This window comes from Pseudonaja textilis, chromosome 6 (assembly GCF_049901715.1).
Source record: "Pseudonaja textilis isolate UNSWEBS1 chromosome 6, rPseTex1.2, whole genome shotgun sequence".
Lineage (NCBI taxonomy): Eukaryota > Metazoa > Chordata > Lepidosauria > Squamata > Elapidae > Pseudonaja > Pseudonaja textilis.
In genome coordinates this window covers 26,929,216-26,943,364 of record NC_141995.1, presented here as the reverse complement: position 1 = coordinate 26,943,364, position 14,149 = coordinate 26,929,216, and the positions used below count along the sequence as shown (strand labels likewise).

General features: G+C 34.4%; 1 protein-coding gene across 2 annotated transcripts in view; it reads right to left on the bottom strand.

The window, feature by feature from the left end:
* Window positions 1–1,346: 1,346 nt before the first annotated feature.
* Window positions 1,347–14,149, bottom strand: part of SLC7A11 (solute carrier family 7 member 11) — a 116,458-nt gene continuing 103,655 nt past the window's right edge. The window contains exon 12 of one of the 2 annotated variants that reach the window (XM_087936134.1): window positions 1,347–3,051. In XM_087936134.1, the coding sequence (XP_087792260.1) occupies window positions 2,972–3,051 (80 nt within the window). In that variant the 3' untranslated portion in view covers window positions 1,347–2,971. The remainder of the gene's footprint in view (window positions 3,052–14,149) is intronic. The other variant, XM_087936136.1, reaches the window with a different exon arrangement.

Sequence of the window (14,149 nt, the reverse complement as noted above, 5' to 3'; positions counted from 1 at the left end):
TTAAGGCACCAGGTTAGAGACCAGGAGGCCATGTTTTCTAGGCTCACTTAAGGCACAAAACCAGCTGGGTGATCTTGAGCAGTCATTCTTTCTCATTCTTGGGAAGAAGGCAATGGCAAATCTCGTCTGAAATCTTGTGAAGAAAACTGCAAGGACTCTTTAGCAGTTGAATTGAAGTAGTATTGAGATTATTTAGCAGGAAAAGAAATCCTGGAAATTATTCTCAAGAATTTATGCCAGTAAATATGGATATATTGAAAACAAAAGGAGGACAGGAATAGATATTACCAGGTTTTCTGACCCTATCAGATGAATATGAATTCCTTTTGAAAACCTACTAATGTGACACTTGATTATTTACAGCAAAATCAGCTGCAGTAGAATTGCTGTAATCAATATCTACAATAACAGTCTCATAAATCAAAACGGCAGCAAATCATGGCTATGTGTTGTTAATGAAGAGAATGACATTTCTACAATATAGAATGTTAATGTAAAATCCATAACAAACTTACTTCACAAGTCACTATTACAGGAATAGAATCTGTGGATATATTTAATATACAAGAAAAGTGGGAAAGGCAACTTATCTTTACACTAAAATTTGTTACTGAAAACACTGCTAGCTGATTGTAGTTTTTGTTCAGTATTTTGTTCTTCATTATCACAATTAGTATTATGTATATTTAGAGAAAAAAATTAGAACATATTTGCCATAATCTTCAGTAGCCGAAGCATAGCAATAAAATCTGACAGGGTATAAGATTCTAATCAGGAAGATTATCTTGTCTGCCATTCACCCACTGATATGGATCACCAAATCCTATAGAAAGGGGTGGGATTCTTGGCCACTTTGCCAGACTTACAAACATAATACCAAATTCTCTTACTTGATTCCATCCAACCAGCTAAGTTGAAGTATAAGAAATTATCATGAAAGGAATGAAAGGAACTCTGCAAGATTTCATTTGGCTCAAACATTAATTTAGAATATTATTATCGAATTTATAAAAAATAAATATAAATAGGGTATCATTTTTGTCTATAAGAAAGCTGTTATATGCTTGCTGAAATTTGTGCATTTTATTTCAGAATAATTATTTTTTCTTTGTCTTTCAAAATTACAGTTATTTTTCTATGTGGAACTTTTTGATTAAAAGTTAAAATACTAGCATTTTAAAAAATAAAAACAAAAAAATGTTCTTTCTGTGTGTTTTTCCTTATATTCCTTCTTTAGTAGACATATGAAATTAGAATGATATGCAAGAAAATATTACATGCCAAAGAGCTTTCACATATGTTAGATATGGACACATAAAGAAATCATGTAATCAAAAGTATAAAATAATCAAAAATAGCCATTTATTATGAAAATTGAATCAAAAACCTCTCACTAGGGACTTGCAGCACCTTTATAACATCAACTCCTAATTATTAAAGCAACATAAAACCAGTTCTCATTACTGTCATATCAGCATAATGATGATTGGATAATGCTAAAAGTATAAATCACTGATGAAGAAATAATTAAGGACACCTATTTTCAGAATACTGAGAATATTTTCAGAAGATGTTTCAAAAATAGGATCCTTCCATAGAAGTATGATATGTGTCTATGTACATATATATGTATACACATACATTCTAAAACGAATAACTTGGGCCAATATAGATATATTTGTTTTAACTATGTACTTACCTACATCTTGTGAAACAGTTCTCAGCTTAAAAAGATTGCACAAACATAAATATGTGCAGTTAAATAAACTATGCTTACATATGCATGTCCTGTGAGAAAAAAAGGATATTAATACTGTATTATACACAAAGATACCTGGTGGTAAATCCCAGTGAACCCAATGTGAATTACACTTAAGTAGGTATCCATAAAAATGTATAGAAAAATTATACATTTTTATTGCACATTATGAAAGAGATAAAACAAACTTATCAACATATGCAAAACCGACACACTGGGAAAAGACTGATCCATCATGTCTGTTGTTACTGAATTTTGCATATGGAAAATGATATAACCTTCCTTTTTTTGGATCAAAAACTGTTAGCAGTTCCTATCTAATATATACAGACTGAATATATATAGAAGTTTTGAGATAGTAGTATTTGTCCATTAGGCAAACATAAATTAAAAATACAGGGGTTTATTTAATAAATGCATTAAATAAAACAATTTAATTCAAAATAAACATAATATTCTCACTTCTTCATCTTATCAAAAGTTTCATTTATTCTTTGTTTTTTTCATTTTGCTTACTTTCAATCCTGACGAGGTATATTGATGAACTCTGAAGCTTGCAAACTTCTTTAAATCTTTTCTTAGTGTGCAGATCTAGTTTCAGCCAAGAGTTTAAGAGGTCATGTTTTAATTTTTGCTCCAAAAAGAATAACTGACTTCAGCAGTGCCATCTCAGAAGCAACAGAAGAATCTCAGAAACAAATTCATTGATAATAGAGCTTTCAGATGAAAGTTAGATGGTGCAATTCTCTAATGGAATGCCATTATTCATTTCCTTTGGAGAATAGCTTTCAGCCTAGAATTAGTGTATGCAATGTTATTCATTGTACGTTTACCTCACCAGGGAACTATTTTCTCCTGTCTATATATTCTATTCTGCTAGAGAAAGATGTTTTATAACTCATTGGAGAGTTCTATTTTATTTTTGAATGTTGGCAGTCCTGCTTCTAAAATATCCATATAATCTAGAAAAAGAGACATTTTAATGCAAAAGCATATTTCAGCTTCCCAAATAACATTTCTCCTTTCCCTGCAGAAATTGTTTTTATTGATTCTGAATCTCAGGGAGCTTAGTATTCATAAAAAGAGGCCAAACAGCTACTTGAGATGACTAAAGACCTGTACTTAAGTACATAACATATTTAGGGCAGGCAGCACAAAGTAATAATTCCCAATACTGTCCATTCTCCAAATACGCCTCTTCTATCTTTTCTTTTATAGTCTGGTAAAAGACAAAATTCTCCAAACACTGTTTTGACAATGAATATGGTCTTCTTCAATAACTTCAATCATCCCTGGAAAAAATAAAAGGAAGATAGCCAGGGTTATGAATGTTTGTTTCTTATGAAAATAAAAACACCTGAACAATTATGTGTGCTGCAGTATACACAGAATTCTCATTCAGACAATCCTTTTATGCATTCAGGGTTAGACTCACATTGTCCCTAAAGGACTTTAATTAATCTTTTATGAAAAGCAAACTTCTGCAGTTCCCATCTCTTACAGAAGTAGATCTATCTAGATGGGTTACTGTAATATGAATATTTAGTTTTATGGGCCATCCAGAATCACCTTATGTGAGTTGGGTGGGCATATAAATTGTTTAATGAATAAAATGAATAAATAAAGTCAATACAACGTGGCTTGTTATGTGTATGAAATATTCTTCCATTTGTTGGATGTGCCCTAAATTCTTCAATGAAGCCATAGCCAAGATTTGTACTGTAGTAATTGTCCCAGAAAAGAACTTTCCTATACCACAAAATTTATAATCAAACTAGATAAGATGTAGATAACAAATCAACAGCACTTTCACGTAGCTTAGTGTTTACAGTCTTGACTGCCACTGAGATGACTCTTTCTTGACCCAAAGTAGCTCACAGAGTACTTGTGAGACATAACAGATGACGGAAATGTTATCTGTTCCACTTTCAATTGCAGAATTAAATGTGTGGTGCAAATATAAATCTGTAAAGAAATCTTTTAATTTAATTTAATTATTCATCTACTTATAAAATGTATACAGCTGCCCACCTTAAAGCAACCAATAATTACTAAAACAGCATAAAACAATACAAAACAGTATAAAATCAAAAACAATGCTACAAATAGAAAAAAATCCTTGCACTATAGCCACTCTTCTTTAATGCCCTCACTTTCTCTTGTATCCTGGTCTCACTCATTCTTTGGATATATAGATTTGTATAGCAGGAGAAAGGCCATTTTGATTGTTCTGACTGGGTTGATGGCAGTACTGAAATACTCAACTGCCCACATCATCTTTCCAGTGAGAAACATTTCCCCAACAAAATTATTTCTTTAGGGGCGAAACGTATCAATATTTTTAAGGCTGCATCTCCTCTAACTTAGTTCTTAAGCAGAATGGCCAGGAGTGATAGACAGGAAATCATCATCTGGGAACTGCAAATTATAACTTAGTCTCTTTCATAAAAACTTTCATATCAATTTTTATGATACACAAGTCAGTAAATGCTTTTATTGTCAATTTTTATGGCTTTTTTAATGCTTCATGATCCTGGACCAAAACAGATTTAATATTAAATTTGGTTTGTGTACAGAATGGAAATAAAAAAAATATAATAATTAATGCTCAGATATAGGTGAAAATAATGATGAATGCCAATCATTATTTTTCAGCCTAGCATACCTTGTTTATGAGTTCCAATGATAAAATGAGGTAGGGGATGAAGCAGAGCTCCTGGAAGGAAGGCTGGATATAAATCTAAAAATACATATCTGAACTGTCAACATTTCACAGATTAAGAAACAGTATTTAATAGTAAGCTTGTGCAGTTTCTTCAGCAAAATGAAGCACCCTTCTGGATCCACATCATAAAACTTCAAAGCAGCTGCATTGAGATTTTGGGTGCTTGCTCCGAGGCACTCCTGAGACTTGTGTGATAAGCAGAAGTCGCTTTCACTCTAGACAGCTATGGCAGAAATGTGTTCCCAATGCATACAGATATATGGATATACAAAAACCTAATCTTCAAAATAACCACACAAAACTTGAATGATAGATGTGAAGTTTTCTCCCAGTGGGACAAAGCTTTCACATTCATAAAACTCTATGTAATAGGAATTAAATGTAGGATTATTTCATCATACATTTAAGTAAACCATGGTTCACTGAATTAATTCAATTGCCTGAATTCACACATCATTTTTGACCTTAAATTAGTCAATTGGGTTCACAAAACAAGGTAGCCAGTTGAATTTTCATCCTAGGATGTTGTGTAGAACCACTCATAGTCACATAGAAATCAAATTATCTTTCATATTAACTAAATAAAGGAAAAGCATAGAAAAATAGTGTAGATTAAGTTAAAAATCCTTGAAGAAAATTAAATCGTTAACTGCTTATATACTGTTAGTATGAAGAACATATTAACAATACAACCTACACACACAGAATTTCCAAAAGAAAAAAATCTTATGTAAAAAATACAAGCTACTTTGCATGTTTATAATTCTATATGGCCTTCCAGTAAACACTTCCAAAACTATGCATAGGGACTTAGGTTAAAAGTATTTGAGTCTAAACTGACCATCTTTCTTCCCATACTTTTATCATTTTATTCTTTTAACCTCCATCTGACCTCTTCTGGTTGCTAATGGAAAATATCTCTGACTGAGTAATGAATGAGCCATAGATAGATATAAGATTTTCAGAACTCATTCATGAAGTGAATGAAACAAATAATCCTCATTTAATTCAATTTTCATTTGTTAGAAAGTGATGGCATATTCCTGATTACCATTAACCCATCACTTACTGAATTCAAGCTACAAACAGCTACTTCAAATATTCTTAATGCATATAACATCAGTGACTTCCCTTAGCCATAATTTATTTATTTATGTATTTATTTCTCATATGACTTATATCTCATGTAATGATTCTTGGCAGTTGAAGATCTGACAATCTGCACTGCAAGCTCTATTAAGTTTATACATAAACTTGCATATACATAACAAGTTTCTCTTGATAAACTTCCTTAATTCTTATAGCTCTTTCTACTCAGAGAAGTCAAGGATTTGGGCAATCACCTGAGACTGACAACTGGAGCAGATGCAAAAAGAAATCACATGACAAAGACCCTGATTCTGAATATCACCCAACCTGACATACTTCAAGAACTCCAAAGAGCTGAGCAGAAATTATCTTTTCAGTTCCCTGAGACCAAAGATGTGGGTTGCTTTAATTAAACTACTCCTGTTTCAAGTCTTTAGTAGAACTACTACTGTCAGCTGGACTGTTCACTGAAAACAACCACTATAACTTCCATGTCATGTGATTCAGTTGACATCCTTTCTGGTGATTTTGGCTTGCCAATCTTGAACTAGCTAAGTAACTTTATTGGTAACTTCAGAGGTCACTAATCCCCAGTCTGTGTACCGGTGCCAGGCCACGGCATGCCAGAAACCATGCAAACAAGCAAAACCCCATCCACGGGATGCAAAACCACTCCACCTCTGGTCCGTGGAAAAATGTCTCTCATGGAACCACCCCTCGTGCCCAAAATGTTGGGAGCCACTGCTCTACGAACTGCCTTGCAAGTCAATATACTGTTGCCTGCATCCAACAGTTAGGAGGTATAGACAGTATACTAATAATGTTAAGTGTGAATAATTAAAAATAACACACACACACACACACAAATAGCCCTTTTGAAGAAATTTTCTATTATTTTAGTAAGTCATTCTCACAAAAGCTTTTTTTATCTTTTCTACTACATTTTAATCAACACATTTTTGCAACCATGATAATCCCTTCTTTCAACTGCACATCCAATTTAATGGATAATCCCTGCAAAAGGACTGTGTGGTGTATGTCTGGGTTTTTTTTTAATGAACCTATGTTTGTTTACTGTATATTGGACAGCTTTTTCTTTTGTGCTTAAGCATTCATTTATTTCTTTCAGTATTGCTTTGAAGTATTTACTTTGAATATTTGAAGCTATAATTCCTCTTCTAGTCATTCCAGTAGAGAGCAAAATGCTGCTCAATCTTTTAAGTGCTTAATTCTGAAGAATCTTCTGAAGATTGCGAGCAATCAAACAGTAATATAATAAAACCTAATTGCATATTTATTGCACAGTTACGGGCAGAAAAATTGATCCCATCAGAATTAGGAAGAATGTTTCATCCATCTGTTGAATCATTGAATTAGGCTGTATTTTTGTTAAATTAGAAATTCCAGAAACAATTACTTGATATTTCATTACATTTTATATATTTACTTTACTCTAATTCTCATGCTTGAGTATGAGAACTTGACCAAATTCTTATTTAACAGGGTTTTTTTTTTAAAAAATGGGGTGAATGATTACTTGAGTAATGTAATTATCATGATAAGTTTCTAAAAGTGATGCAGGATACTTACATATTGCTCAAATGAACAATTTTTATTAGTAGAAAACAAACAATTGTAATCAATTGTGTTAACGAGTATGGAATCATTCCATCAATAAAAGTTTATATTTCTTTAAGAAGCTTCAGGATTCACTATCAAGTTTATAATTATAAAAATGGGCATAGTGTTACAATACTGATGTGAAAATCTAATGGATTTTAACCTTTGTGCCATAGTTCCCTATCGTGTGTTATACTAGATGTGTTATTTAGAAAAGTCATTATCTCTTGACTGTGGCACTTGATGGTTGCAGCCTGATTTCTTCTTAATTTTTCCCTCTCTTTGCTTTTTGTAGTATGTTACGTTATAAGGAAAACTAAAGGTCTTAGATATTTGGCATAGTGTATACTGATTAGTCCCAATTAATATATTGCTAGATTGTAGATTTTAAAATCAGATTCAATAACTTGTTCTAAGATAGTGTTAAATCCTTAAAAATAATATATTCTAATAAAAATAAATTTCACACTATTGTAAAGTAAGCATGGTTTTCAAAATAGTTTGATCTTTATTATATGGTCAGAATCTTAAGATGGTATAGAAGCTACTTTTAATAAAATAATTATCTCTTCTATTTGCATGTATTTGTTTTGATGCCATTGTTTACTATGCTTTCTGAAAAGAGGTATGAATATATTCCTATTTAATATCACATTTCATGTATCTAATTAAATGGATATAACCTGTGAAAGTGTATGTTATAATAAATGTGTTAGCCTTAAAATTCCACAAAGCCCTGAAGGTATTTCCAGTGCCTGATGCCAAAACTACCATTCAAATAGCAGCTTTCAGATATTCCATCATTTTCTCCCTAATGTATTTTTCGGACAAGAAAAAAAACGTCAAAAAAGATTAAAAGTGGGTAATAAATAACTAAGAGTGATGGTTTCAAAATGGATTACACTCTGCTAAATATAGGGATGACCCCCTACAAACGATAACACAGCAAAGTGGTATCTCCACCTTTTTTCCCTGCTTTGCAGTATTTTCTAGCTTTTTTTTTCCCTTAACCATTTTCTTTAAAAAGTGTGGAAAATCAAGCAAGCAATCACAAATCTTTAGATCAGTATTGGCAGGGGTGGGATTCTCCCAGTTTGGACTGTTTCGGGTGAACCCCTAGCTGCAATTATCAGCTGGATACAAACCAGTTCAATCCGATGATTATGTGGGCCCGCCCGCCTGCCCCTGACTGTACTATATCTGCTCAGCTGATTCACATGGCGGATTGCCATGCTTCAGCTGTGTTACTTTCCTGAAGTAACGATGAAGGTGAGTAATTGCGATAGCACAGCATGCATTAGACGCATGCATGCATGAAGCGCATGATTAACAAACTTGTTGTTACACTGGAAGAATCCCTGAGTGTTGGCTAATCTTTTTGGCACCAAGTGGCACCAATGTGCGTATGTGGGGGGAGAGTCCCAGAAACTGGAAGAGCAGCTCCCTAGTGTGCACACATGGGAGCACCAGAAACTGGAAGAGCAGCTTCCTGGTGCACAGGCGCACTCCAGGAAGCTGAGCTTCCAGTTTCCGGCTCACATGCACGCATGAAGATCAGCTGGCTGGCATGCATGTGCGCACCAGAAACCAGAAGCTCAGCCTCTCAGCACGCACATGTGCGCTGGGGAGCTGCTATTCTGCTTTCCTATGCTCCCACACATGGAAAAACTAGCTGGCTGGTGCCCATGCATGTGCTGGAACCTGGAAGAGCAATGGGCGATTGCTGGCCTGCCCGGAGAAATGGCTCTGTGTGCCACTTCCAGCATGCGTGCCATAGGTTCGCCATCAGGGCTTTAGATGAAAGAAAAAGGAAAGCAGATATCCTAGTATATCATCAAGGCACCAGGTTGTGTGTCAGAAAGACTAATAGAGAAAATTCTGCTACAACCTTAGTAGTGAAGATGATTGGATAGGGAACTTGGTTTATAGGATCATATAAATACAGTTGTCAATATCTTTCATCTGCACAAAGTTCAATTTTATTTGTAAGATAGATAAATAAATAATATTATTTTTATCTCCTATATATATAATGTGTACAATGTGTATGTGTAATATCAACATTTATTAACAGCCCAATAATTCTCTTTTATATTCTTTTCTTTGACCCAAGTTAATTCTTCCTAAGCAGCCACGTGACAGGGATAATGTAGCACATAATCTGCTAAAGTATATGATCTTCCTTCATTCCATTTTAAGGGCTATGTAAATTTCATGATTTTTGTTTCTGCCCTAAGGCAATGTATTACTTCAGAACAGTTTCAACTGAAAAGTTTCGACTGAATCAAAAACTGCATGCTGAAATGCAAGTTACTTGAGAAATACACAGTTCTTTCAATAATGTCATTTGATTTTAAAATTATATAGTTGATCTTATTGAATTGTGCAGACCTACCCAAATATAAAATTATAGTGATGCAGTATGTAATTAAATCATATGTATAAAATACACAGTTCTTTCAATCATTCCATTTAATTTTAAAATTACAAGTGAAACTCAAAAAATTAGAATATCATATAAAAGTTCATTTATTTTAGTAATGCAACTTAAAAGGTAAAACTAATATATGAGATAGACTCATTACATGCAAAGAAAGATAGTTGTGCCGTGATTTGTCATAATTGTGATGATTATGGCTTACAGCTCATGAAAACCCCAAATCCACAATCTCGGAAAATTAGAATATCACATGCAATAATAAAACAAGGATTGTACATAGAACAATATCGGACCTCTGAAAAGCATAAGCATGCATATGTACTCAGTACTTGGTTTGGGCCCCTTTTGCAGTAATTACTGCCTCAGTGCGGCGTGGCATGGAAGCTATCAGCCCGTGGCACTGCTGAGGCGTTATGGAAGACCAGGATGCTTCAATAGTGGCCTTCAGCTCTTCTGCATTGTTTGGTCTCGTGTCTCTCATCTTTCTCTTGGCAATTCCCCAAAGATTCTCTAGGGGTTCAGGTCAGATGAGTTTGCTGGCCAATCAAGCACAGTAATCCCACAGTGATTGAACCAGATTTTAATGCTTTTGGCAGTGTGGGCAGGTGCCAAGTCCTGCTGGAAATGAAGTCAGCATCGCTATAAAGCTCGTCTGCGGAAGGAAGCATGAAGTGCTCCAAAATCTCCTGATAGTCGGCTATGTTGACCCTGGACTTAATGAAGCACAGTGGACCAACACCAGCAGATGACATGGCTCCCCAAATCAACACAGACTGTGGAAACTTCACACTGGACTTCAAGCATCTTGCAGAGTGTGCCTCTCCATTCTTCCTCCAGACTCTGGGTCCTTGGTTTCCAAATGAGATGCAAAAGTTGCTCTCATCAGAAAAGAGGACTTTGGACCATTGAGCAACACACCAGTTCTGTTTTTCTTTAGCCCAGGTAAGAGGCTTCTGACGTTGTTTGTTGTTCAGGAATGGCTTGACAAGAGGAATACGACATTTGAAGCCCATGTCCAGGATCCGTCTCTGTGTGGTGGCTCTTGATGCACTGACTCCAGCCTCAGTCCACTCCTTGTGAAAGTCCCCAACACTTTTGAATGGCCTTTTCCTGACCATCTTCTCCAGGCTGTGGTCATCCCTGATGCTTATGCACCTTTTTCTTCCACACTTTTCCCTTCCACATAACTTTCTATTAATGTGCTTTAATACAGCACTTTGGGAACACCCAACTTCTTTTGCAATTACCTTTTGAGGCTTTCCCTTCTTATGCAGAGTGTCAATGATGGTTTTCTGCACAACTGTTAGGTCAGCAATCTTTCCCATGATTGTGCTTCCTACTGAACCAGATACAATTTTAAGGCTCAGGAACCCTTTGCAGGTGTTATGGCTTAATTAGCTGACTAGAGTGAGATATTTTGAGCCTAGAATATTGCACCTTTTCACAATATTCTAATTTTCTGAGATTGTGGATTTGGGGTTTTCATGAGCTGTAAGCCATAATCATCTCAACTATGACAAATCACAGCTTGAACTATCTTGCTTTGCATGAAATGAGTCTATCTCATATATTAGTTTCACCATAAATTAGTTTCACCTGAAATAAATGAACTTTTGCATGATAATTTTTCAAGTTTCACCTGTATATAGTTGATACCATTGAGCTACACAGACCTACACAAACATAAAATTGTAATAATGAATATTTTATAATTTATATATAACATAAATAACTACACACAGAATGTATACAAAAGAGATAATTAACATTAATTTTAGCTTAATTTGTAATGTACCAAGTTGTACACGCTTTAAAATTAAGGAAGAATTGCTTTTGATCAGAGAAAAGCATATTATTTCTCTACTCTTCATTAGAGTAATTTCTTCTTTTTCATGCTTCTTTATCATTCTGGTATATTTTTAAGTGTCATATTAATTAATTTGATTAATTGAGACCTGAAAGTATCTATAACCTATCCATGCTATCTCAGAATCTTAAAAAAAAGAGTAGTAGCGACTGGTTACATGCATTTTCTAAATAATTTTCAAAGTACAGTATATGACAGCTAGTGTGGTTTAATATTTAAATTGCTAGACTAGAAGTAAGGAATAAGAAGAAATAGTTTTAATGTTCATTTATTCATGGAGACTGACTAGGTATTTTTGCACCAGTCACTCTTAACCCTAGGCAGGAAGTAAAAACAAACAAACAACCTTATATCTACCAAATCACATTGGTCCACAACCTTCAGTTGTGTCTTCCTCCTACAGTGAATTTATTCATGCTGAATATACTGTACATGCATATATATGTGGACACAGTCTTTATATTAAGGGGGTTAATTTTTCAGCAAACTTATTTTAAATCAATATGTAAACTGATTAATAGTTTATCCATTCTGTATAGAGTCTGTATACTGTAAGAATTTTATAATTATCCTATAATTAAAATCCAATACATATTTTCTTTGGCAGAAAAGTCGGCAGGATTTAGATCTGTCATAGGTTCCTCTTAAACCCATTAATGATAGCCATTTATCCATTAACACTTGTAGCTAATATTCACAGTCTAACGCTTATAGTTATGTAACCCCAAGAAATGTTAGTTTTGCACCAATGCTTTATATAGACTTTTCGAAAAGAAGTGAGAATTAGTCAAAGAAGTTGTTGAGACTTGATCTTGGTAGGGACAGATAATTCCAGTGATTTGACTCAATAATGAGTCTGTCTGTCTATCTGTGGGTTGTTTTGTGTGTGTGAGAGAGAGAGAGAGTGAGTGAGTGTATGCATGCCCACGCATGTGCGTGTGTGCATGCACATGTGCACACTGTGTAGCACAAAGTACATAGAAGAAAATCATTAGTAGATAACCTCATCAGTTCTTACCACCCTTATTCAGAAAACAATTTCTAGCAGATTGGACTCTAAGGCCAAGTCTATTGTAGCTTCTTCTTGCCATAGGAGGATTATATCTCTATTTACTTAGTCCTAAATTAAGTACATGTGGCCTGTGACATAAAATGAGGAACAACAGATGAGAGAATACAACTAATTGGTTATTCCCCACCCGCCTCAACACATTAGAAAAGGAAGCAATGTCATTGAATGTATTTCTCCTAACCAAGACTGATCAGGTGGAAAGAACCAAGAAGGGCATTGTAGGCATTGGATATACTGCACCTCACCTTACCATCCTTCCTTCTTAAATCACATCTTTTGCATCATCACTCTTCATGTCAGAGCAGAGTAATCCATGCTGTATTGTGTTACAATAGTTAGAGATCTGAACCTTTTCTCTTTAGTCAGTGGTCGTTGCTATCCATTTATTTACCATACAACATTATTTATCTCCTGGGTTTCATTCAGCTATACATATCTTTGCAAACTACTGTCCTTCGGTACCTCATTAATATAGTTTTGTATTATTATAATGATTGTAAATTTTCATGTGGTGGAATTATTAATTAGAATAATAAGCCTCCTGTGTGCCTTTCTAAAAGTCACACTATTACTTTACAAATAATTCAATGTGCACCGAATATAAAAGTGCATAATTAATGAAGAAGGCAATCTCTCTTAGGACATAGAGCCTGTTTTGTGGCCACTAATCTTACAAAAAAAAAATAATAATGCCTGAAGCCATTTTTCTTAATGCAGTGTTGCTAAATGCAAAACAAAAACAAAAAAACAGGAAGATATTGAACAGAATGCTGTTGACGTCAGTAAAGTTTCCTTGAATAACTTCCTGTTATTAAAGCAAAGAAAGGAAAAGACAAAAGAGCCAGCCAAAATCACTGAGATGTGCAGCTTTAGAAAATTTTGAATAAATAATTTTTTTTGCCATAAAATGGAGTGAAAAGTGATCAGATTTACACATGACGTCAAGCATATTGCTTGCTTAATCATGATTTGTTCAATAGACAAAAATTGATGGTCTCACAAAAACACAAAGCTATAAGCTAATATAAACACTTATAGGCTATAGGAGCCCTAGTGGCACAATGGTTAAAGTGCAATATTGCAGGCAAACTCTGCCCACAGTCTGGAGTTCAATCCTGAAATTGACTCAGACTTCCATCCTTCCAATGTCAATAAAATAAGGACTCAGATTATTGAAAGCAAAATGCTAATGTTGTAAACCAAAGTACTGTAAAGCACTAGGGGGCAGTATATAAGCCTAAATACAATTGCTAATGTACCAACAATAGTAGATTTGCATTCTATTTTAAACCACACCAAACCAGGATGGCTTAGTGTATTGAAAGAACAGCATTGTTGTCTCTATGTCACATGAAAGATATTACCCTGTGCCACTGCAAACTTATTTTTAACTTTTTCTCCATTAAAGAGTTTGACTGTGGAACACAGTAGGTTAAGATTGCTTCAGAAGTCCATAATTAAGATTTTGGGTTCTGGACACAATTCCAAGGTTTTGTTTTGTTTTGTTTTGTTTGAATGCTAAAGAACTGACGCTTACTTCCAGCTATGGTGACCCAGTGGCTTAATGATACTGGATC